The 21219-nt window shown below is 45.4% G+C and overlaps 1 protein-coding gene across 1 annotated transcript in view; it reads right to left on the bottom strand.

Moving 5' to 3' along the window:
* Window positions 1–15183: 15183 nt before the first annotated feature.
* The window catches only part of LOC138491959 (cytochrome P450 2J6-like), a 207434-nt gene continuing 201398 nt past the window's right edge, over window positions 15184–21219 (bottom strand). Inside the window, exon 9 of the mRNA XM_069618846.1 lies at window positions 15184–16614. Coding sequence (XP_069474947.1) covers window positions 16436–16614 — 179 coding nt within the window. The 3' untranslated portion in view covers window positions 15184–16435. The remainder of the gene's footprint in view (window positions 16615–21219) is intronic.

The raw sequence follows: 21219 nt of genomic DNA, 5'->3' as shown, positions 1-21219 counted from the left end.
AAGCCAATCAGCTTTTTGTGGACTGCTGTAGAGGAGCAGCTGAATGCCTCTGATGGAAGTCCCGCCCCATCCTTCCTATATGTTGGAAGCTGGAAATTACGACATGCACAACAGCAGTGATCGTGCCAATCCCACGAAGAGTCTTTGAGAAAAGGTATCCATTTAGAAAATCCTATCTGATGCATCTCCGAAGAGATGACAATCTCTTGGAAGAGATTCCTGAAGGAATATGAAGATGGGAGAAGGAGAAGTTGGTGTCGTCACAAGAAGCTAGCGTGGTGCACTGAGAAGAGTGGCTGAAGAAAAGAATGTACAGCTCTGATGACGAAATAAAGGAATCAAGTAACTTTCATGTGCAAAGTGAAGATTTCACGTGTGAAAAGCACTGCAGAAAATGCAGGTTGTTTTATAACTGTAGAGATGCAGCAACGCAAGTAGACTAAGTAATCATGAAGGCTGGCTATACGTAGTGAATAGACGGCAAGCGGTGCCGCCACTATATAGAATCTGGACATTTGATGTCACAAATTTAGTAAGCTCAGACCCACAGAGAAAGAAGGATCGAAAGCTGTGTTGTAGCAAAAAAGCAGCTGAAGATTGTGGAAAGACCAAGAAGGCTGTCTGGTCTGGTGTCAAAGGCTGGAGTGGCCAAGAACTGGTTATCTATCCTTGAAGAACAGCGAACGTAAGAAGCCAAATCATCCCTTGTTAAGGTGCGAGGAAAGAACACCATGAGTGCCAAGTTTTATTCATTTAATACAATTAAATGCTAGAAAGGAGCCGAATCACTGCCTCCAATCACATGCGCTATGGATGGAAATAGAAATTGGGCATGCAGCTCTAGACTTCAGAAAAGCGCATGCTCACACTCCCATATAATCTCAGGAGCAAGTATACTTTGCAAGGCCAAGTTCAAAGACAATCTACATGTCAGAAGGCATGGGTGATGATGGATGGGTAGGGAGACATGGTCAAGTCCATCCACTGGCATCTGGGGTGCTAGCTTACGTGCTGCTAGTGAGTCGAATGTTCCAGAAGGGCACGAGCTTGCCAACCAATTTTAGGAGGCCATGTAACAAAGGGCCTTATAGTTTGAAGAGCCAATGATATACCATGTATCTAATAACGGATGAAGATGACTTGCACTGGGGGGGGGGCATAAGTGGTCCACCTGACTGTAGAGACCCAATCACAACCCGATCCCTTATAGAAAGTATACTTAGATGTTCCTCTTAATCCAACCACAACACCCCCTAGGTTTCTCTTATTTGCCACTAAGTATGACATCACGTTGGACTTATTTTTATGCATGTAAGGATGTTTTCTATGTAAAATGTTTGACAGCTCAAGCTAACGTCTGTCATTGTCTGTTGTAACTCCCTGTTTTAGACAATTGATAATAAAACAGTTGGATGAGACTATGACAACTTCCTGAGTCGGTCTGATTATTTGGTGTAAGAGTTATTCTGCACCCCATCCATGCATGACATGTTACTGATTTAAGGACCGCTGGGTTCACTGCCGGAGCCCTTTTACTGCTGCCTGCTCCAAAGCCACCAGCTGCCCATTTTTACATCAGTGACCCACCTTTTTCAGGGGGGTCATAACACTCTTATAAGGGGATTAACTCCCCCGGACAACCAGCCCACTGATTTTTTGGACAGTCAACAGGCAGACACACTAACCAGAACTGTCAATAAAACCCAGACAGCTACTCTGTGGCAACTCTAGTATACCTCACGCATGGGAGTAAGTCTGCCTGAGGTTGCCAACCAACGCTCAACAGTGGATACCACCGGCCACTGTACTGTAGACATAGACATGGACATGACATAGGGCATAGGCAAACAATACACCCCCAGAAACCTGCCCTGGCAACCTCTGTGGAATAGGGGATACACGTGTGATTGCTGGCCACACTCAGATCCACCAGGCCCCCAAACACAAATGCTTACCACAATTGCACTATCAAAGCTCTTTTACTTCACCAAGAGTGTTACAAGTGTCAATAAGTACACTAGTACAGCACAAGTACACTAATGGCCGTATACTACTGAGGAAGTCAAAGAAGTTAACTTAGTAAGCACCATTTAGGGCCAGTTGAGGACAGCTAGGGTCCTGAGACAATATGCCTGCTGTATCTATCCCTCTAGCGCTATCGTAATATGGTATTTGTATTGTATTTGTATTTATTTATTTATAATGCGCACCAAACCCAGGGGTAGCCAGGCGCAAAGGCAGCAAGAGGGTTGCAAAACTTAGTTACATACAGTGGGGTGAGGTCCAGCTGCGGTTACAGTGCCGGACGTATCACACCAAATAGGAAGGGTAGGACATAAACATTGTAGGCTGTACTATATACATATTTACATTCAATGCGGTAAGGAGCCACATGGTAGTGGCGCATCTGGGCATCGGAAGTCATTATGAGTTGAGAGATTTGTGCCAGTGGACAGTCCTGGCTCTGAACTGGTGGTAGGGTAGGTCCTCCCTGCAGGTAGGAGGAAGGGAGTTCCAGAATTGCGCTGCTTTTACTGGGAAGCTATTATCTCCAGACATTGTACTTTTGAACCTGGGCACCAGAAGAAGGTTGGAATTGGCCGTTCGCGAGGGGCGAGAGAGGGTGGGTCTAGTAAATCTGGCGATGAGGTATTGAGGGGCTGCTTCGTGGAGGCATTTATGAATCAGAGATACCGATTTAAGGAATATCTTGTCCTTGGTGGATAGCCAGTTGACAGATCTTCTGGAAACTGAGATATGGGCTTTCTTTGGGATACTGAGGGCCGCTCTAAGGGCATTATTTTGGAGGATTTGGATTTTATTTGAGATATATTTGTTACAACCTACATATAGAGCATTACAGTAGTCCAGCTTTGACAGGATCAGCGCCCTGGCCAGGGTGGTACAGTTGGTGGTGGAGAGAAAGGGTTTGGCTGCCCTAATGAGTTTGCAAGTGTAGGAGGTGGCGGAGGCCATTGCATTCACTTGTTTGTTGAAGGTGAGTGTGGAGTCTAGGTAGAAGCCGAGGGTTTTAACCTCCTTAGCTACTTTGATCTTGTTGTCGTCAATTATGAACGATGAGTATTTGTGGCCCAGTTTGTTGAGGTAGTGTGTAGATCCTAGAATAAGGAGTTCCGTCTTGTCATCATTCAGGCATAGACCGTGTGAGGCCATCCATGCCTGGATGATGAGGTACACTTTATTAACGAAGGCCAAATCCTTGTCGTAATCCCCCGACAACGGGATGAGGATCTGGGTATCATCGGCGTAATTAGTGTAGGTGATACCCAGATCGTCTAGATCATCGAAAAGGGGCTTCGTGAAAATGTTATAAAGTGTAGGGGAGACGCAAGATCCTTGAGGCACGCCGCAAGTGATAGGTGTAGGGTCGGCTGCTGCTGACAATGAGAAGACTCTCATCGTGCGGTTATTGAGGAAGGATTGGATGCAGTTGGTTGCTTCTTGAGAGAAGTGGGCAGCTTTTTGTAGGTGGTTGCACAAGATCTCATGGTCGACCAGATCGAAGGCCGCAGAGAGATCGAGGAGTAACAATAGTGCTGTCTTGCCCTGGTCTCTCAGCTCGTCTATCTGTGCCTTGAGATCTATAAGTGCAGTTTCGGTTCCATGCTGTGGCCTGAAGCCCGATTGTCGGACGCCTGGGAGATGGAAGTGCTCAAGGTAATGTTGGATCTGGTGGTATGCTAATTTGTCGATGATTTTAAGAAGGAACGGTACTGTGGTGATGGGGCGGTAGTTAGTTGTAGTGGATGGGTCTAAGTTTGTTTTTTTAAGCAGAGGGAGGACCCAGGACTGTTTTGAATTATTAGGTACGGTGCCTGATGTGAAAGACGCATTTATTAGTTTGGTAATAAATGGTGCGAGATCATGGGCTGCATCCTTAATCAGTTGAGCGGGGCATAGGTCTCCGTGGCAATTTGAAGGTTTGAGGGTGAGAATAGTATTTTCTACCTCTTTGGTGGATACTTTATGGAAGTTAAAGGTGGGGTTGTGCGCTGAGGGGGATGATTGAATCGGGTGAGCCTTTTTATGGGAGGCGGTACTCGGCTTAGTAGAGGAGAGCAGAGTTTCTTTTTTAATGCTTATTTTAGTCTTAAGGGCGGAGATTTTGTTCGCTAGGGCATTTTGTATGCCCGTGCACCAGTTTTTATCTTTGATACATGAGTCGGGCACTTGGATCGGGGATTCAACCTCTTTAAGTATTGTGAAAAGCTCTCTAGTGTTAGATTTAGCTAGTGAGATTTGCGTACTATAAGACGTTTGTTTGGCCAATATAATTTCTTTTTTATATTGGGAAGCTAGACTGCTCAAGTTTTTTTTATTATTTTCTGAGGGGTAAGCTCGCCAGATTTTTTCACAGCGTCGCTTTTCCTGCCTGAGGGCTTTAAGATGAGGCGAAAACCAGGAGTTGATGTGTTTCCGGGGCTTGCTCTTTTTTAGCTTTAAAGGGGCTATGGCGTCAAGGGATGAGAGCATGATTTTATTATAGATGTCCACCATCGTGAATGGATCTGTATGAGCCGGGATGGCATTCAAGGTTGGTGTGATTAGCGGGATCAGGTTTTCGGGGGTGATGTTTTTTTTATTTCGGGATTGGACAGCTGGAGCTATGCTGTTAGCTTGTGCTGGGGTTGCCTCTAGGGTGAACGAGATCAAGTAATGGTCTGTCCAAGGCTGCGGGAGTATGGCAGAGACTAGGACTGGGCAGTTGTGCACAGCTAGCCAGCCCAGAGTTCTCCCTTTGATGTGGGTGGGCTCAGTGATCTTCTGGGTGAAGCCCAGTTCCTCTAGGGTGTTATTGATTGTACTGGCATTGGCGTCTGCGGGGTCGCTAAATCCTAGGTTAAAGTCTCCTAGTAAGATGCGTTGTGAGAAATTTTTAAGATTGTTTGATAAGATGTCTGTGAGGTCTTCTTCAAATGACCCTAAGGGGCCCGGCGGTCGGTAGATAAGGTGAATGCAGATGGATTGGGTATTGGATAGTGTTAACTTGGCGGTTAGAGATTCACAGGAAGTAACATTAGTGGGTGATTCAATTGTAATAGGGAATTTAGTTTTGGCTATGATGGCAAGACCTCCGCCTCTAGAGGTGGTACGATCAAGTCTTAATAGCGTGTAGTCATCTGGTACCGCTAGCATAATTGCAGGGCCTGCCGTCGGGTGGAGCCAAGATTCGGTGACTGCTAAGAAGTCCAAGTCTTCGTTGTGTAGCAGGTCGGCAATGTCTGAGTCATGGGCTACCATGGAGCGGGCATTTATTAGTGCACCCTTAGTCCCGAGATCTACTGGGTGTAGGGGTGGTGGCACAGATTCGTGCATACTTTTCTGTTCACGGATGGGCTCACGGTGGAGTCTACTGTTCAGTTGAAGAGGGTGTAGGGATGGAGTCCTAGTCACCTTATTGTGGGCTAGTTTAGATAGAGGGTCATGGAGCCTTGAGAGCCTGGTACGTAATCTAAAGTTCCTCATGAGAACAGGGCAAGGTGTGGCGGTCATTTCAGTTGATGTGTATGGGTTATATGCGGGCACAAGTGCTGGTAAATTGGGTAGCATGGTTAGGTTTTGGCTGTTCAAGATGTGCAGTATTGATCTCAGTAGCACTGTGTAAAGCGCATGGAGATACATTGTGATATTGGGCAAGATAAGGCTAGTACAGTGTAGTTGTTATCCAGTAGCGTAAGGTCTAGTCTAATGGGTCACTTAAATTCGATTTTTTCAATCGAGGCACAAAGGCATAGGTCACTAGCAGGGTGCATAGGCAAAGGGTCACCTAAATTCGATTTTAGCAATCAAGGCACAAAAGCATAGATCACTAGCAGGGTGCATGGGCAAAGGGTCACCTAGATTCGATTTTAGCAATCAAGGCACAAAAGCATAGGTCACTAGCAGGGTGCATAGGCAAAAGGGTCACCTAGATTCGATTTTAGCAATCAAGGCACAAAAGCATAGATCACTAGCAGGGTGCATGGGCAAAGGGTCACCTAGGTTCGATTTTAGCAATCAAGGCACAAAAGCATAGGTCACTAGCAGTCAAGGCACAAAAGCATAGATCACTAGCAGGGTGCATAGGCAAAAGGGTCACCTAGGTTCGATTTTAGCAATCAAGGCACCAAAGCATAGATCACTAGCAGGGTGCATGGGCAAAGGGTCACCTAGATTCGATTTTAGCAATCAAGGCACAAAAGCATAGGTCACTAGCAGGGTGCATAGGCAAAAGGGTCACCTAGATTCGATTTTAGCAATCAAGGCACAAAAGCATAGGTCACTAGCAGTCAAGGCACAAAAGCATAGATCACTAGCAGGGTGCATGGGCAAAGGGTCACCTAGATTCGATTTTAGCAATCAAGGCACAAAAGCATAGGTCACTAGCAGGGTGCATAGGCAAAAGGGTCATCAGAAACAAAATTAGCCAATACCTATGTGCTAAGGCTAGTAGCAATTGAGGGCGATCAGACTCAAGTTCAAGTTGTGAGGCGCAACAGAGTTCGGCTATACAAATATCCTAGTGTTAGCGTCAGATGAGGGCCTAATAGGTAATGGACAGTGCAACATATACAGGCATAGTCCAAGTGTCATTGCATGGTGATCATTAGTGGGCAGAGCAGTAGTTACTTAGCGGGGCTGGAATGCAGTGAAAAGTAGGACAAGCATTTCAGGTTATCAATGAGAGCTGGTTTTAGACATAGCCCCAACAGCAACTGACTTTGAATGGCAGATGCAATATTACAAGAGTTGCGGGTCAGGTACAGTATAGTGATATGAGTCCTGCAGTAAATGCCCCTAGGGCCTTACCGTGAGATTCTCAGTTTCTCAGTGGAGCCGGAGAGGTAGATAAGGTGCAGCGCCTGTGCGCTACCATTGCGCTAACAGGCGCAAACAGGGCCTTTGTACGGCCTTCGTGCAGGCCGGCGTATCCGCCTACCGGCGGAGGCAAGGGGCTTTGATGTGCCCGGAACGAGGCTCAGCCTCGCTGTGGTGCCGCGTCGCGCCCGGCATGGAGGAGTCAGGCAAGCCGGAGGGACACGCTCAGGCAGGCCGCCGTGTGCTCTGCAGCGGGTCTGGTACCTCCTCTAACACGGTACCTCCTGCTGGACCAACCACAGAAGATTCCTGAGTTGGTCTGATTATTTGGTGTAAGAGTTATTCTGCACCCCTTCCATGCATGACATGTTACTGATTTTAGGACCGCTGGGTTCACTGCCGCAGTCCTTTTACTGCTGCCTGCTCCGAAGCCACCAGCTGCACATTTTTACATCAGTGACCCACCTTTTTCAGGGGGTCATAACACTCTTATAAGGGGATTAACTCCCCCGGACAACCAGCCCACTGATTTTTTGGACAGTCAACAGGCAGACACACTAACCAGCACTGTCAATAAAATCCAGACAGCTCATCCGTGGCAACTCTAGCATACCTCATGCATGGGAGCAAGTCTGCCTGAGGTTGCCAACCAATGCTCAACAGCGGATACCACCTGCCACTGTAGACATGGACATGGCATAGGGCATAGGCAAACAATATACCCCCAGCAACCTGCCCTGGCAACCCCTGTGGAATAGGGGATACAAGCGTGATTGCTGGCCACACTCAGATCCACCAGGCCCCCAAACACAAATGCTTAGCACAATTGCACTACCAATGTTCTTTTACTTCACCAAGAGTGTCACAAGTGTCAATAAGTACACTAGTACCACACAAGTACACTAATGGCCGTATACTACTGAGGACGTCAAAGAAGTTAACTTAGTAAGCACCAGTTAGGGCCAGTTAGGGACAGTTGAGGACAGCTAGGGTCCTGAGACTATATGCCTGCTGTATCTATCCCTCTAGCGCGATCGTAATATGGTACCTCCTCTAACACGGTACCTCCTGCTGCACCAACCACAGCAGATTAAATCAGACTGTTGTTCCAGGGGTGACGCCATCACCATCACCAAGCTCCACTGTACCCAGCTCAGCCCACCGACTCAGCTCTGTGGCACACAGCAAGCCACTACTTACTCGCATCTGAGGAAAGGACCACTGCACATTCTCAGCTCGTCCCTCACACACGCATCAAGCCGTGCCTCCCCTCACAGACACTAAAGGCCACTTCCGACACGTCCGTTTTTCCGACCAGATTCTCTAGTCCACAACAGCTTCTTTATTGGGCCAATGCGCTCGTTGTATTCTCACTTCTTTCAGTCAACTCTGCTCTTTCTTTGTTTAATTCTGGTATTCTCTCTACACTGGACTTACACTATCCCTTGCCAACCTTTTCTCCTTCTCAGTCCCCAGTCCAACCTTGCCTTTCTTCTACTCACCTTTGCCTTCATGCCTCACTCTGCCATTCAGAAAAGCAGTGCAAAGAACCCACTCTTTTAGAGACCTTGACTTGCTGTCCTATCTTCATACTTCATATTATTCTTCTCTACAGGCTTAAAAAAAAATAACATTTTAACTGGCCATTGGCCCTCATTACAGGGTTGCCGGTAAAACCTGATGGTAGGCGGACCCTGTAACACTGTTTCCCCACCTGACATCCCGGTGCCACCAAGATATTACGGCAGGCGGTGGAACGGAAAATCCCCATTCCCGTGGAGTCACAGAATGGGGTCACTGAAGCACCGGCACCATTTCTAATGGTGCCGGTGCTTCAGTAAAAACACTACCGATAGGGGCCTGAATTCACGGCAGGTCAGGCCTGTCAGAAGTTCCGTGGCCATACCTGCAGACTAATTGTTTGGCAGTCCGGAAAGGGTGCTGGTACATTGCTACTGGCACCATTGTTTCCGGACTGCCAAAATTGTAATGAGCCCATTGTGGTAAAGATACTCCAGATGCCAATTTGATTACTGTATTAAAGGAAGACCCTATTATAGGTAGAGGTTGTCAATGCCTACAGGACTCAGTAAACTTGTTTCTGTCTCGACAAGATAATCAGAGGAAGAATGGTTTGAGAGTATTCAGGAAATTTAAAAAAATGTTCCAAATTCTAGTTGGATTGTTAGGAAACCCCAACCTGGTTAAGACCATTGGGTAGTACTGACCTCATTTAGAAGCATCATGCTAAACCAGGACCATGATGTGGCAAACATCGGTCATAGGGGTTGCAAAATACTATCAATATTCTATGTGGGTAGCTTATTGGTCACACATGGATAAGTATTTAAAAACATATTTAAAGTGCCATTTGCTTTATTTCCAATTTCAGCCCATTTCTGCCACACACTAGGGCCCCCTGCAGAAAAGAGGATGACCACATTTTCTTGTTCTAAGTTACATTTTGATTGTAATGGACCAGAGATTTGTTTTGCACTTGGAAAAAGATGTATTGACCTGCCTTTTTATAAAGAGGATCAAATGTGTCCCAACCCCAAACGGCAACGTAGAGACTGACACAACTTTGATAATCAAGCACATCTTTTCTTGTTTGGCTCCTATGTTGATGGATCAATCAGACCAAGGTAGTCACTTTCCGGCAAATTGATGTCTAAGTTATGAGAAATGGAAATGCTACATTGCCTATAGCTAGCTGAGGAGAGTAGAGATACAATCAAAAAGTGTGGGTGGCCTAAAGAAGTTTTTTTTGGACTCTGGACCCAGTTGGGACTTCTGATTACCACTGGTTCGGATGGCACAGAATTCTTCCCCTTATTCAGCCACGTGGATATCCTCATTTGACTTTGCATAAAGATGCTGTTACTTCAACATCTGTTATACCAAACACAAGAGCAGAAATTGGGTAATTTACCACTGCTTATGAGTGTGTCAAAAATGTTCAAAAACATTTACAACACGCTTTCGCTTATACTTAACAAAACCTTGAGAAATCTGTATTAAATACAAAGACCTAATATGAATTTGGAACTTCAGAAAGGTAGTCCAAGGTGTATGAAACTGTCTACCTCTATAGGTTTCCAAGGAGCTAATCTAAGCAGAGAATGTTTTTACATTCTAGTGGAGGATGCTTTAAATGAATAGCCTCGATATCTATGGTTGCCTATAAAATAAAAATTCTGTAAGTGCATCAGACAGAAGAACGCTAGGTACATATTATCCAGCTGAAGAGCTGGTCTTACTAATCACTGCTCAAGCGGATAGAGCAACTGTCTGAAGCCATACATGAAGAGGCCTCTGGGTAAGACCCTGAGCAGAACCCAAAGGAAGAATACATAGGAATTCCTTTAGAAAGGTTAGTAAGTACATGGAAGAATGAATTCTTGGCTTGTAGTATTGAAATATTGTTGAAAATTATATTGAGAGTAGGACCAATCCAAAACCCCTTGCAACCCCCCACCCAATCCCTTATATTATTTATAATCCAAAACCAACCCAATACATATATAAAATAAGTAAAATATTATAAAGGTCAATTGTGCAGAAGGTCAATTATGACAACTATAATTAGGTCAATTGTGCAAAAGGTCAATTGTAAAAGGTCAATTTGGGTAATTGTGCAAAAGGTCAATTGTAAAAGGTCAATTTGGGTAATACCCTATAACAAGACCACTCGCAATACTGTTAACACATGCACATCTGGCCTGATGTGAGGCCTGTTTTGCCAATACTGTTAACAAATGCACAGGCATACTGCTGTGAGGCCTGCTTTGCCAATACTGTTAAAAAATGCACATGTGTTCTACTGTGAGGACTGTGTTGCCAAAACATAAGAAGCTGTACTACAACAGCACTGCTGAGTGAAGGTCAGAAATCTGCTCAAGCTCTATTGCATATGATATATCACAGCGCACATACGTTTCATGTAGTATTCCGTACCATGGCACACAGTTGAGTCCCATGAAAAATGTGGTCCAGCTGTCACACAATCTCTACCACGTGAATGTAAACTGCATGTAAAGTGTAGCAGATCCCTCAACTGAAGACAGTTGTCCTTTGGGTTCATACACGGTTAATTCCTACTACATTCCCCTTCCAGCACTGCGCCCCATTGCATACAGCTGAGCCCCACAAAATAAATTATATCCAGCTGTCACATAGTTTCTATTATCTTTAATATACTCTTTGCTTCTTCTCCATCATTTCTTCAGCTTCCAAAATCTTCACTCTAGACTTCTCTGGATTACGCTGTGTGCCTAAACTACCATTTCTGCTGTATGCATTGCGCTGCTTCTCTCTTTTATCTTTTCAAACTGCGGTCTGGGCTATGGGTCCTTCAGCACTTGTAGACCATTACATATGGCAGGAGGTTCTATACAAATATAACACAACATGCCCTAACATAATATAACATTGCATAAAGATACAGTTGAAGCAAAGGGTAGAGAGAACCTCTGCCACTCTTGTAATGGCCAAGAGTACTTAAGTGGTCCAAGCTCAGAAATGGATAGGTCACCCAGTCCCAGAGTTTTAGGGTCTGGTGATTGTAGTTTTGAATTTCATATAAGTGCAGAACTGGACTGGGTGAACAATTCTTGCTTGGCATTGCACTTGAGTGCTCTGTCAGTACAGGAATATACATCCGCAGACAGCTCAGGCCTAACACCAGCAGCTGTAGGGCATCATTAACGTGTTATTCTGTGCAGTCAGAGAGGGACAGCGATAGACGAGAAGATTAGGATTGCATGTGGGTGACCTGCCAAGAGCCAATAGAAGACAGAGCACACCTGGCATTTCCAGTAGTTGAAGCAGTCTGTAATTGCAAGGTATGGGCACAATCAATCACAATGTACAAATACTCTGTGATGAAGCCCCATGCCTGATTAGGAGGACTTCTGGTGGGATGACCAAGGGCGAGGAGTACCTGTCCAAGCTGGAGGATTATGGATGGCGGGGAAGAAAGGGGAGGGTCCCCTGGTCACCCCCACTTTGCCCTTTCCATAGGACCGGGGAAAGTCACAGGGACAGTAACTATGGCACTGGCCTTTTAGAAACATCAAAGAGGCAAGCAGATGCTAGAAATATCAGCAAACCATCCATTTCCTGCTATCCTGTGAACCTAGCACCAACCACTTCCACACTTTCATGAAGCACGATACTAGCCACACTGACACTTTTACAAATGCAAAGACATAGTACATTGCGCAAGAAACTACTGTCCCGTCCCAGAGCCAGGTCAGACATCAGGGACCCTTTGGTCTTTTCGAAATGCTAGGCGTCCTCGGTCATGGGATCTCACAAGCATTGGAGTTCCAGCAAATCTCCCGTGTGCCTAACTTAGACCCACAGAGTATCCTGCCTCCCTGAGAAGAGCAACCACAAGGTAAATGGGAAAGATTAAATCACTTACACGCCTCAGTAGATCAGCAAATCAGCATAACACAGGATCCATGGCCCCTGCAAGACCATGGCAATGACATACATGAAATCAAGATGGTGTACCCACCTTTTAAAGAGACACCTTCCCAATCAATTAGTGAGCACAAGTGAACCTATTGAAGACAGCCAATACCAGTCTCTCATCAATGTGCAATCAAAGGTTCAAACCCTCACAGACAGTCCAACCCATAGGGAAGGGATACAGGTCTATAAGCCCAGACACTGAGCCAGAGAGTGTGGGTGTTTGGAGAAGGAGCTACAGACAAGTGTTTAGCGATGTTTGCAGAGATGAAGGACCCTGAAAGGAAAGACGAACCTGAAGGGCAGAGGGAGCATTGCAGGAGGTTTGGATGGCATATCATTGAGAGAAGAGGTTAAATGTTAAAATTGGCAATAAAGAAATGGAAGAAGGAATTGAAGTAGAGGTTTTAGATGGCGGAATGGAAGAGGTTTGTCAACATCAGAAGCAGGTGAGAGGAGGGATTGCAGACTAATGTTTCCAACATCAGGAGGACGGGTGGAAGAAAGAATTGAGGAGGTGGTTGGTGCACCTCAGGAGAGGGTGCTAGAGAACATTAGGGCAGAGTATGGTAAAGATCCAGTGGCTGTGGAAAAGGCAAAGCCAAAGAGAGGCTGGTCAAGATCCAGATGAAGTGCAGACATTTATTGCAGCAGAAATTGGTGAATATCAGTAGGAGGTTGTAAATGAAAGTAAGGAAATGTTGGTGAATGACAGGAGGAGATGGCCGGAGGAAACATGGAGAAGGTTCATGAAGACCAGGAGGAGGTTGCAAAAGAACAGAAGAAGCAGGTAGACCGACAGCATAAGAAGGTTTGAGGAGAATCTAGGGACTGGGTATGGGGAAAGCGCTAATCCACAGGGGCTGGCCCCAAAATTGGGGTAGGCACAAGAGCATTGTGCAACATTCAGCAGGGCCAAGGCCATAATTGAGGGACATCCAGAAGCTGGGGCTCTCTGGCCCTGGGAAGTCAGAAAACCTTTTGCAGTCACTGGGACAGGCCAGGATTTTACAGGTTTCTTGGCTCTACCTAAAGCTGCTGGGAAATCACTTCCAGATTCCATTGAGTTTCAAGTCAACTCCTCATCACCTACAATAATTCTTGGGCATCAAGACCAAAACAGGAATTAAAGCAAGAGGTGCGGACAGAGAAGGAAGGGTGCAGGAATCCCTTAAGTCTGAGAGTGCCAGCCAGAAGAAGTAAGTGCGAAGGAAACCCATAAGCCTAGGATACTGAAAAAGAGCAGAAGGGTGCAGGAAAACCACAGGTCCAAGAGTGAGAAAAAATTAAACTGGGAGAAAGAACAAGAGTGTGGGAAAACCTAAAACCCGACCTAAATTGACCATGAAGTCTTTCTAACCAAAACAGTGTAAAGGACAAGAATCCTCTCTTAACAAACATGTAGGGTCACGTTGGCTAGCGCTGGGATTCAAAGTCTTGAGTAGGCAAGTCCTACTCTTTTTTTCCCATTGTTTTATTTTGGCATCTCTTGTTAAATCCTCGAAAACGTTCTCAGAGATTTAGGGCCTCATTACAACTGAATTACCGTTACTACCACTTGGTCCAGCAGATCTACCACAGGATTGTAAGTGGTAGTAGGGCAGTATAAGTCCCCATTTCTGGAGTCCAGAGGATTCCATGGGGATTTTGGTGCAATAATTCAGATGATTATTGGCAGTAAGGTGGATGTTTTAACTTTAACATTTAGTTGAGGTAATCATACCTGCCGACCGCCAAACTTGTAGTTCGGCAGTGCAGGAATTCAGCAGTAATGCCGCTGTTGTTGTAATTCAGCAGTAATTCAGCTCTAATTCAGCAGTAATGCCACTGTTTTTACTGCACTGCCATACACACAAAGAGCCCCTTAGTCTTGGTTTGGTTTATGATACCAGATGATAAGCTGCACATTCACCCACACACACTGCGTGACACACTCGCCATGCACCCACACACTGCATACATAGCGCCACACTACCCACATGCACAGACACACTGCACATCTGCCCATGCATTGCACGCACAACCACACACTCCACAACTACCTCACACACACAAAGATCCTGCGCAGACACCCATAGACTGAACTTACACCCACACACACTGCATATGCACCCAGAAATGCATTCCCACCCTCACACTGCAGATGTACCTACACCTTGACACACCCTCCAACTGTACACCCAAATCGCACATCAACACTTCGACTGCACATAAACATGCATACTGCACATACACCCATTCAATGCACACACTCTCACAGTAGGCATGTGACGACACCCTGCTAATATATCTACTCACTCTGCATACATTTACAAATTACACATGTACCCGCAAACCGAACGTAATTATCCACATGGCACTTACAACTGCGCACACACCCACTCTCACACAAACACACACTCCATAAGCCCATTCTCCACCATCCCACACCTTGCACATATACCCACACAATGCACATCTGTACATACACCCCCAAATACATAATTTACTATTTCTTTAACTCAGCAGCGATGATTGTCCCCTAAAATAACTCACTGCTATTTTTTTCTACATTTTAAATAAAATGAAAACTATTAAGCCAAAACGACATCCCACATATATAATTTTCCAAAGATGTCTGTCTTTGGAGACTCACCATCTAATTTTAAATCCACAGAGGATCATGGTTTTGGGAAGCGTAAATATCTTCAAAAACGAGAAAGAGGATGGCCCTCAAACACCAATGGAATGAGAGCTCTCACAGCCATTCCATCCTCTGATCCAAATCCTGAGGCTGTCCGAATTATTACATAGGGTCATGATTACAAACAATTTTCGGGTGAGTGTTGTGACAAATTAGTTGTCACTGGAAGAGTACATTATTTCAAAAAGAGACGGAAACAAATGTGCAAATAGTTCACAGTTTTATTGAAAACATTCATGAAGAAAGAGGAAGACCATTTTGGCTACTGCACAGGGTGCGTTGGAAATGGCTCAACAGATTTACCTTGATTTACCACGGGAGTGCCCTGATCTCCCGGCCACTGGTTTTTGATGCCTTCTTATCACATACATATGGATGCATCATGCACTGCAGGCACGTGCTGGTTTCTGTTTGAAGAATATATATCTGACACTCATAAAACACAAATACGACTGGTCAAGATGGCTGCCAAGAGTTGTCTCTATGCGACCGAGAAGGCAGTTCTTCAAATCACGCAGCTGGAATGTTCTGCCATTTTGATCTACCACAGAGTCTGATAGTGTTGGGTCCAAAAGTGGAGGGCGTTTAATCAAGACCTTTTTACGTAGCTGCACCATTGGTGTTTTGTGATATCTATGGAAAAACACAAAGAAAAACTAAAGGAGGAATCATTGCTGCTTGTTCGCACTGTAATCTTAGAGACAGTCCTGTTTTTTTCTGCACTGCTTTCTGCGAGTTGTAGGCCCATCCTTGCAATGGGAAAAACAAAACTACCAGTTCCAAAGCAAAAACCAGGACCTAATGGAGGTGTCACGCATGCAACTGGGAAACTTGTCTGGGAAGGGAATAAAGAAGTCCACGTCTATCCATCCTCATCCCAATCCTTACTGCATGAAGAGCGACCCTCCGCCGACAGGCACTTTCCATCCCTTTAAGAAATGTCTCACCCTTCCCTTTTACCCATGAAGGACCTCAGCATCGTGACCACTTCCTCTAATTACCCAAGCTCACATGTAGGGCTGGTTGAGTAAATTTCCATTGGGCCTGGCGCAGCGGGTAACGGATATAGAACTGGGATGAGGATGGCTTAGACTAGGTCTAATGGAGATTAAGAGATAAATCATTAGATATGACAAACTTCAATCACATTATGCTCTTGTACAACTTTATGTTACATTCAGAACTGTTTGAACTTACAATACTTTATGAATACATGGAAACTGGGAAAAGCAACTGAAAAACTCTGTATTAAATTTGTAATACAAAGGCATCATTTCGTTCATACTCATTTTTGCAAAACGTATGACCCGACATTGTTGAAGGTATTCTATTTACTAAACAAGAAATGCAGAAAGCAGGTGAAAGATGGTTGGAGCCAGTAGGAATTTTGATACTACTATCCATGTAGCATTTCTGAATAATAGAAAGTTCCTTGTGTTCAGGGCCCACCCGTGCTTAGCGGGCAATGGCACAGATCTTATATGGGTGCGGCTGTAATGTAGATCCAAAAATGGATTCCATGTTGACTTCCTTCACCCCCTCGGGCAGCCGCAACGTGAAGGCCCGTAGCAGGCTGGTGAAGAAGATGAAGAGCTCGACCCTAGCCAGCTGTTCCCCCAAACACACACGATGACCTGAAAAAAGGAAATTTTAGATTTGGGGTGAGGTCTTTTGGACATTGTATCCTGTAATGTGCACAAGCAAATATACTAGGTGTTACTGGACCAGGGGTACCTTTGCTAGAGGCCTATCTCAGGTTTGCATGCAAAGTGACTTCAAGTATTCAGCCTACAACTTCATAATGGGTCTGCAACCTGTGGCATTCCAGATTTTTTGGACAACGACTCCCATGATTCTTCACCATTGACAGTACTTGCTAGGGATAGTGGGAGTTGTAGTCCAAACCATCTTGAAAGCCAAAAGTTGTAGACCGCTGGTCTAGGAAATATAACCTGGTGTCAGGCGCCTTTTTCTTTTCTCCACCATCACAGGTTCTTTTATTATCTCTTGACAATAAAAACAAATGTTATGTTGCTGCCACCAGCGCTTTATCATGTTTTATTTTTGCAAATTGGTAGGGATCAGGACATTCCTACCAGGCATTCAGGGCAAGTCACAGATCATCCCAAACTGATCAGACAGTCTAAATCATCCTGAGAGGTTCTGTGAAAACAGGAAAATGCTTCCAAGCAGAACAGAGACGTGAAATTCCCTGAAGAAGTATAGGGTCTCAGGCCAAGATTCGTAGAGAGATAGTTTTACTTTAACACATATCTTCCAAGGAAAGAAGGGCTGCACAGGAAGGCGGGAAGGAAAGGGTGTGAGAGGTAAGGGATCTGGACGAGGCTGGTCAGGGAAACAGATATGAAAGGGTGATACAGCGAGTTCCACCAGCAGGTTGCTTAGGATAGGGACAGGTTTTGGATCTTTGTAGTGCTAAGGAGCTTGGGGGAAGGGGACAGGTGCCAACTTTGGGGAAAAATATGCATTGGTAAAGTCAATAGTTTTGGCCTTCGGTTGTGTATTGCATTTTACATTTATAGGCAAGAACGCAGTAAGGACGTGTGCTCCATTTAACCAGTAGTTCCAAACATGTCTGCAAATTAGTGTTTGTAGAAGGACAACATAAGTAATAGACATAACAGAGTACTTTGCTTCACTTTAGAGTGCAGAAGTCTTTTTACATTTTGTAGTACAAATGTTACTTGTCAGCAAACACCTTGTTTGGACACGTTGAGGTAAGCGCTGTGATTCTAAGACTGATCTAGGGTAGCAGGAGTACGGGTGAACTAAGGTGGAAGGGAGAAGGGGTGAGCTAAGGCATACATGAACTAGGGTTAGTGAAGGTAGAACTAGCAAGGGTAAGTTGGTGGATATAAGCACGAGTAAGGAGGGGTGGGTGTAGGGTGTGTATGCAAGGGTGGGTGGGCAGTAATGAGAAAGGGAAGGTGGGGATAGAGTTGGGTGGGGTAGTTTGGGGAGGAGCTAGGGTGAGTGGAGGTAGACAAATACAAACTACAGTGGATGGGCTGCTCGGGATAGGCATATGTGAGGTAGGGCGGGCATGATAGGGGTTGGGCAGGGGTGAAGCAGGGAAAGTCTGGGTAGAATGGGATGGCCAGTGTGGGGTGAGGTATAGTGGAGCAAGATGGTGTTTTGTGGGGGTAATGTGGGGTCAGGTGGGGTGAGTGCGGATGCAGAAGAGTTTGATATTGAGGGCAGAGATCGGACAGGGTAGAGAGGGGTGAGGAAGGGTGGGTGGGGTTAGAGCTGGGTGAGGAATTGTGGGTTGGGTTAGAGTGATGTGGGGTAGGGATGGACTGGTCTGGGGTATAATGGGGCTGAGAGAAGAGTAGCGACTAAACTCTTAGAGTGGAGAGTTTAGACTGGTGGTGTGAAATTGTGTGGATTGGGATATGGTGCACTGGGTGTGGAAGTGTAAAGTGGTGTGGAGGTGTGGAGTGGGGGAGTACGGGCATGGTTTGGTAGTGTTGAGGTGTGGAGTGGTGGTGTGGAGGTGTACCATGGTGTGTTTATGTGGTGTGGTGGTATGGAGGTGGGTTGTGGTGGTGTGGTCATGGGTATATAGATAAGATATAAAGGATTGTGGTAGGGCGGGCTCCTTCTGGGGCCTAGTTGCTTTGCTTGGTGTTCACTAACAGCCAATCTGATTGCTTTATTTTGAAGGCTTGGTGCATGCTGTTTTTCCAAGCTCCTGCACTTGTGTTGGTAAATCTGAAAGGAAATGCCCACACACCTACAATTTCCCAACACTCACAGAAAGAACACAGGGCATTCATGCAACCACAATGCATTTCCATACGGTTAAACTAAGTTTGTTTGTTTGTTTTATTACTTGTATTGTGCACCAGGCCCAAGGGTATCAGGGAGCATTGCATAAGAAGATTCACAGCTTAGTTGCACATAAGGGTAATGCAATGCATTCGGAAATACAATACATATGAATTGTTCAGGTCACAGCAATGTAGCACCCTGCGTACTCCGGATCACCTGTGGGGGAGACCTGGGCTAGGGGCACCCAGCTAACCGCAGCCCCGGCTCTGGGGGCACCCAGTCCGGGGTTGCACCAATGGCTGTGATCACACAGCAGAACCATACCTACCATTGGGACGGTGTTGACGTCGAATGCAGGGCAAAACCAATAGGCTTTCGGCATACTGCGTGGCACCAGCATGGTGCTAACCACAAACACGCCGGAGTCCGTTCTTGGTCAACTGACCACCCGGAAACGACTCGTCCTTTAATTGGGTTGGCCACATGGTTACCACCATGTGACCATTACACAAATCCCATGCTTTCAAGAGGGGTGAAATGCAAGACTAATGCCAACCACACAATCTGCGTCCTAACACCCTCTCTCTCTCAACTCTCTCTTTTTCAGCTGTAGCATTGTTTTGGCATATATGTGGCAATAGGACCACCAAATGTGCTAAAACCAAAAATCTGAATCACACCTTTGAGGTCTGCATTTCCTTCTTCTTACATTTTCTTTCTTGATTGCAATTAATAGTTTTACTAGATTGCTACTAATCTTCAGTAGAAGGAACTAAACTAAACAAACTGCAGAATGATGCAGGTCCATTTTGACTTCATGGCTCTCTGACGTTCTCCTGGGCCTCCCAGTCCAGGAGGCCTGAACGTGACTGGAGAAGAGCACATGAGCATGCTCATCCAGCACCAGTGGAACATATCATCTGGTTACATTCCACCACCACCATTATTGGGCACAGATCAGGTGGTGCTCCAGAAGTACTGCCTCTCCTACCACCTACCGCATTGCGGTCTAGGAGGCAGGAGGTATTTACAGCTGGAATGCTGCCTTATTACAGGTGCAATAGCATATGAAAAAAACATCGCCATTGACCACCCATGGCCATGGTAGTCCCTAAGGCCATCCCTACCCATAACTTGTCACTCCCAGCCCAAAACACTCAATCTGCAGGTCCTCGTTGACCTAGTGTTTGAACAGTGGGTGCCAAAGCTATTTCTTAGCACTCTTCTGAAAGGTGAAGGCTTAATTGCATGTGAAAACAGCTCTTCTTGTCTAAATCAAGTGTGGCTTCAGCCTCTTGGTTTATAAGTAACGTGTGTCTGGGCATCTGATCCTTGAACCGAATTCCTGTTTTTAAAAAAGCTCTGGAAAAGCCAACATGGTTTTGTTCTTGTATGGACATTTGCTACACACTGTCATAAAATACCCAGTCACTAACATAATTTTCCAGTTGTTGCCATTTTATGGCCAGGTAGTACAATTTTGTCAGCCCTTGAAAACACCTATCCCATGACTACATAAAAGCCCAAACTGTTGGCTTTTCCAATTCTTGTTATATTTGTTATTTATACACTGTTAAACCTGGCTAGGTAGTCATTGATAACTCTACATTGATAGGATGGGACACATGGAATGCAATACCTGAACAACTTTTCCAGATGGTGCACAAGGAGCGAGGGGGAGCAGGTGATGGATTAGACCTCACTGGCTCTGAATTGAGTGTTCCTATAGCTAGTTTTCTTGCTCTCTTTGGGATTGCATGAATGCTGGTGTGAAATAAGATATTTTTCCAGAACCTGTGCATAGTTGGAGAAGGTTTGCCGCCTTATCTTTTCTTTTTTGCATTTGCTGATTTCAAGCCTGACAGTGCTCTGGTTGCTGTTGCTGTTCTGGCCCAGAGGACGGCTCATCTTCTCAGTCAGGTAGGGTTATTTTCCTGGTTCATGTTTGTGCAAAAAGTGTTTTGAAAATGCTATTGGTTGGAGAGGCAGCCGTAATGTGGACAGATGTTATCAGTCCTTTGATGAGGAGAGTAGCAACGCCTAGCGTTCTATTCAATGGGGTGACTGATGTTTTGAGGAGTTTTGTTCCCATGCTCCTGGTGAGAGACGGTAAGGGCTTAAATGGTGCAACCCAAATGGGTCTCAGGTGAAATGTTTATTTTTGTGATAGAGTTAGAGTGGTGCCATTCGGCCTGGGTTTTCTTGGAAATGTGGTAAACAAAGGAGAGCTCAGTGTCTAAGTAGAGTGGAGGAGATGCAGCCTTGTTGGTGAGCTGGTGTGTGAACCCACTTTCCTTTATGTCTGATGGCTTGGGTCTGGCCCTGTCGGGGATTGATCACCATAGAACACATATGGTCTTGTTGGGGCTTAGTTTTAAATAGGTACTTGTTTTTATGATGGCGGTCAGGTGTTCCTTCCTTTGATCATCATGCATTTGTGTTAG

This window comes from Ambystoma mexicanum, chromosome 10, assembly GCF_040938575.1.
Source record: "Ambystoma mexicanum isolate Mex_15411 chromosome 10, UKY_AmexF1_1, whole genome shotgun sequence".
Classification (NCBI taxonomy): Eukaryota; Metazoa; Chordata; class Amphibia; order Caudata; family Ambystomatidae; genus Ambystoma; species Ambystoma mexicanum.
This window is presented reverse-complemented; position numbering and strand designations above follow the sequence as displayed.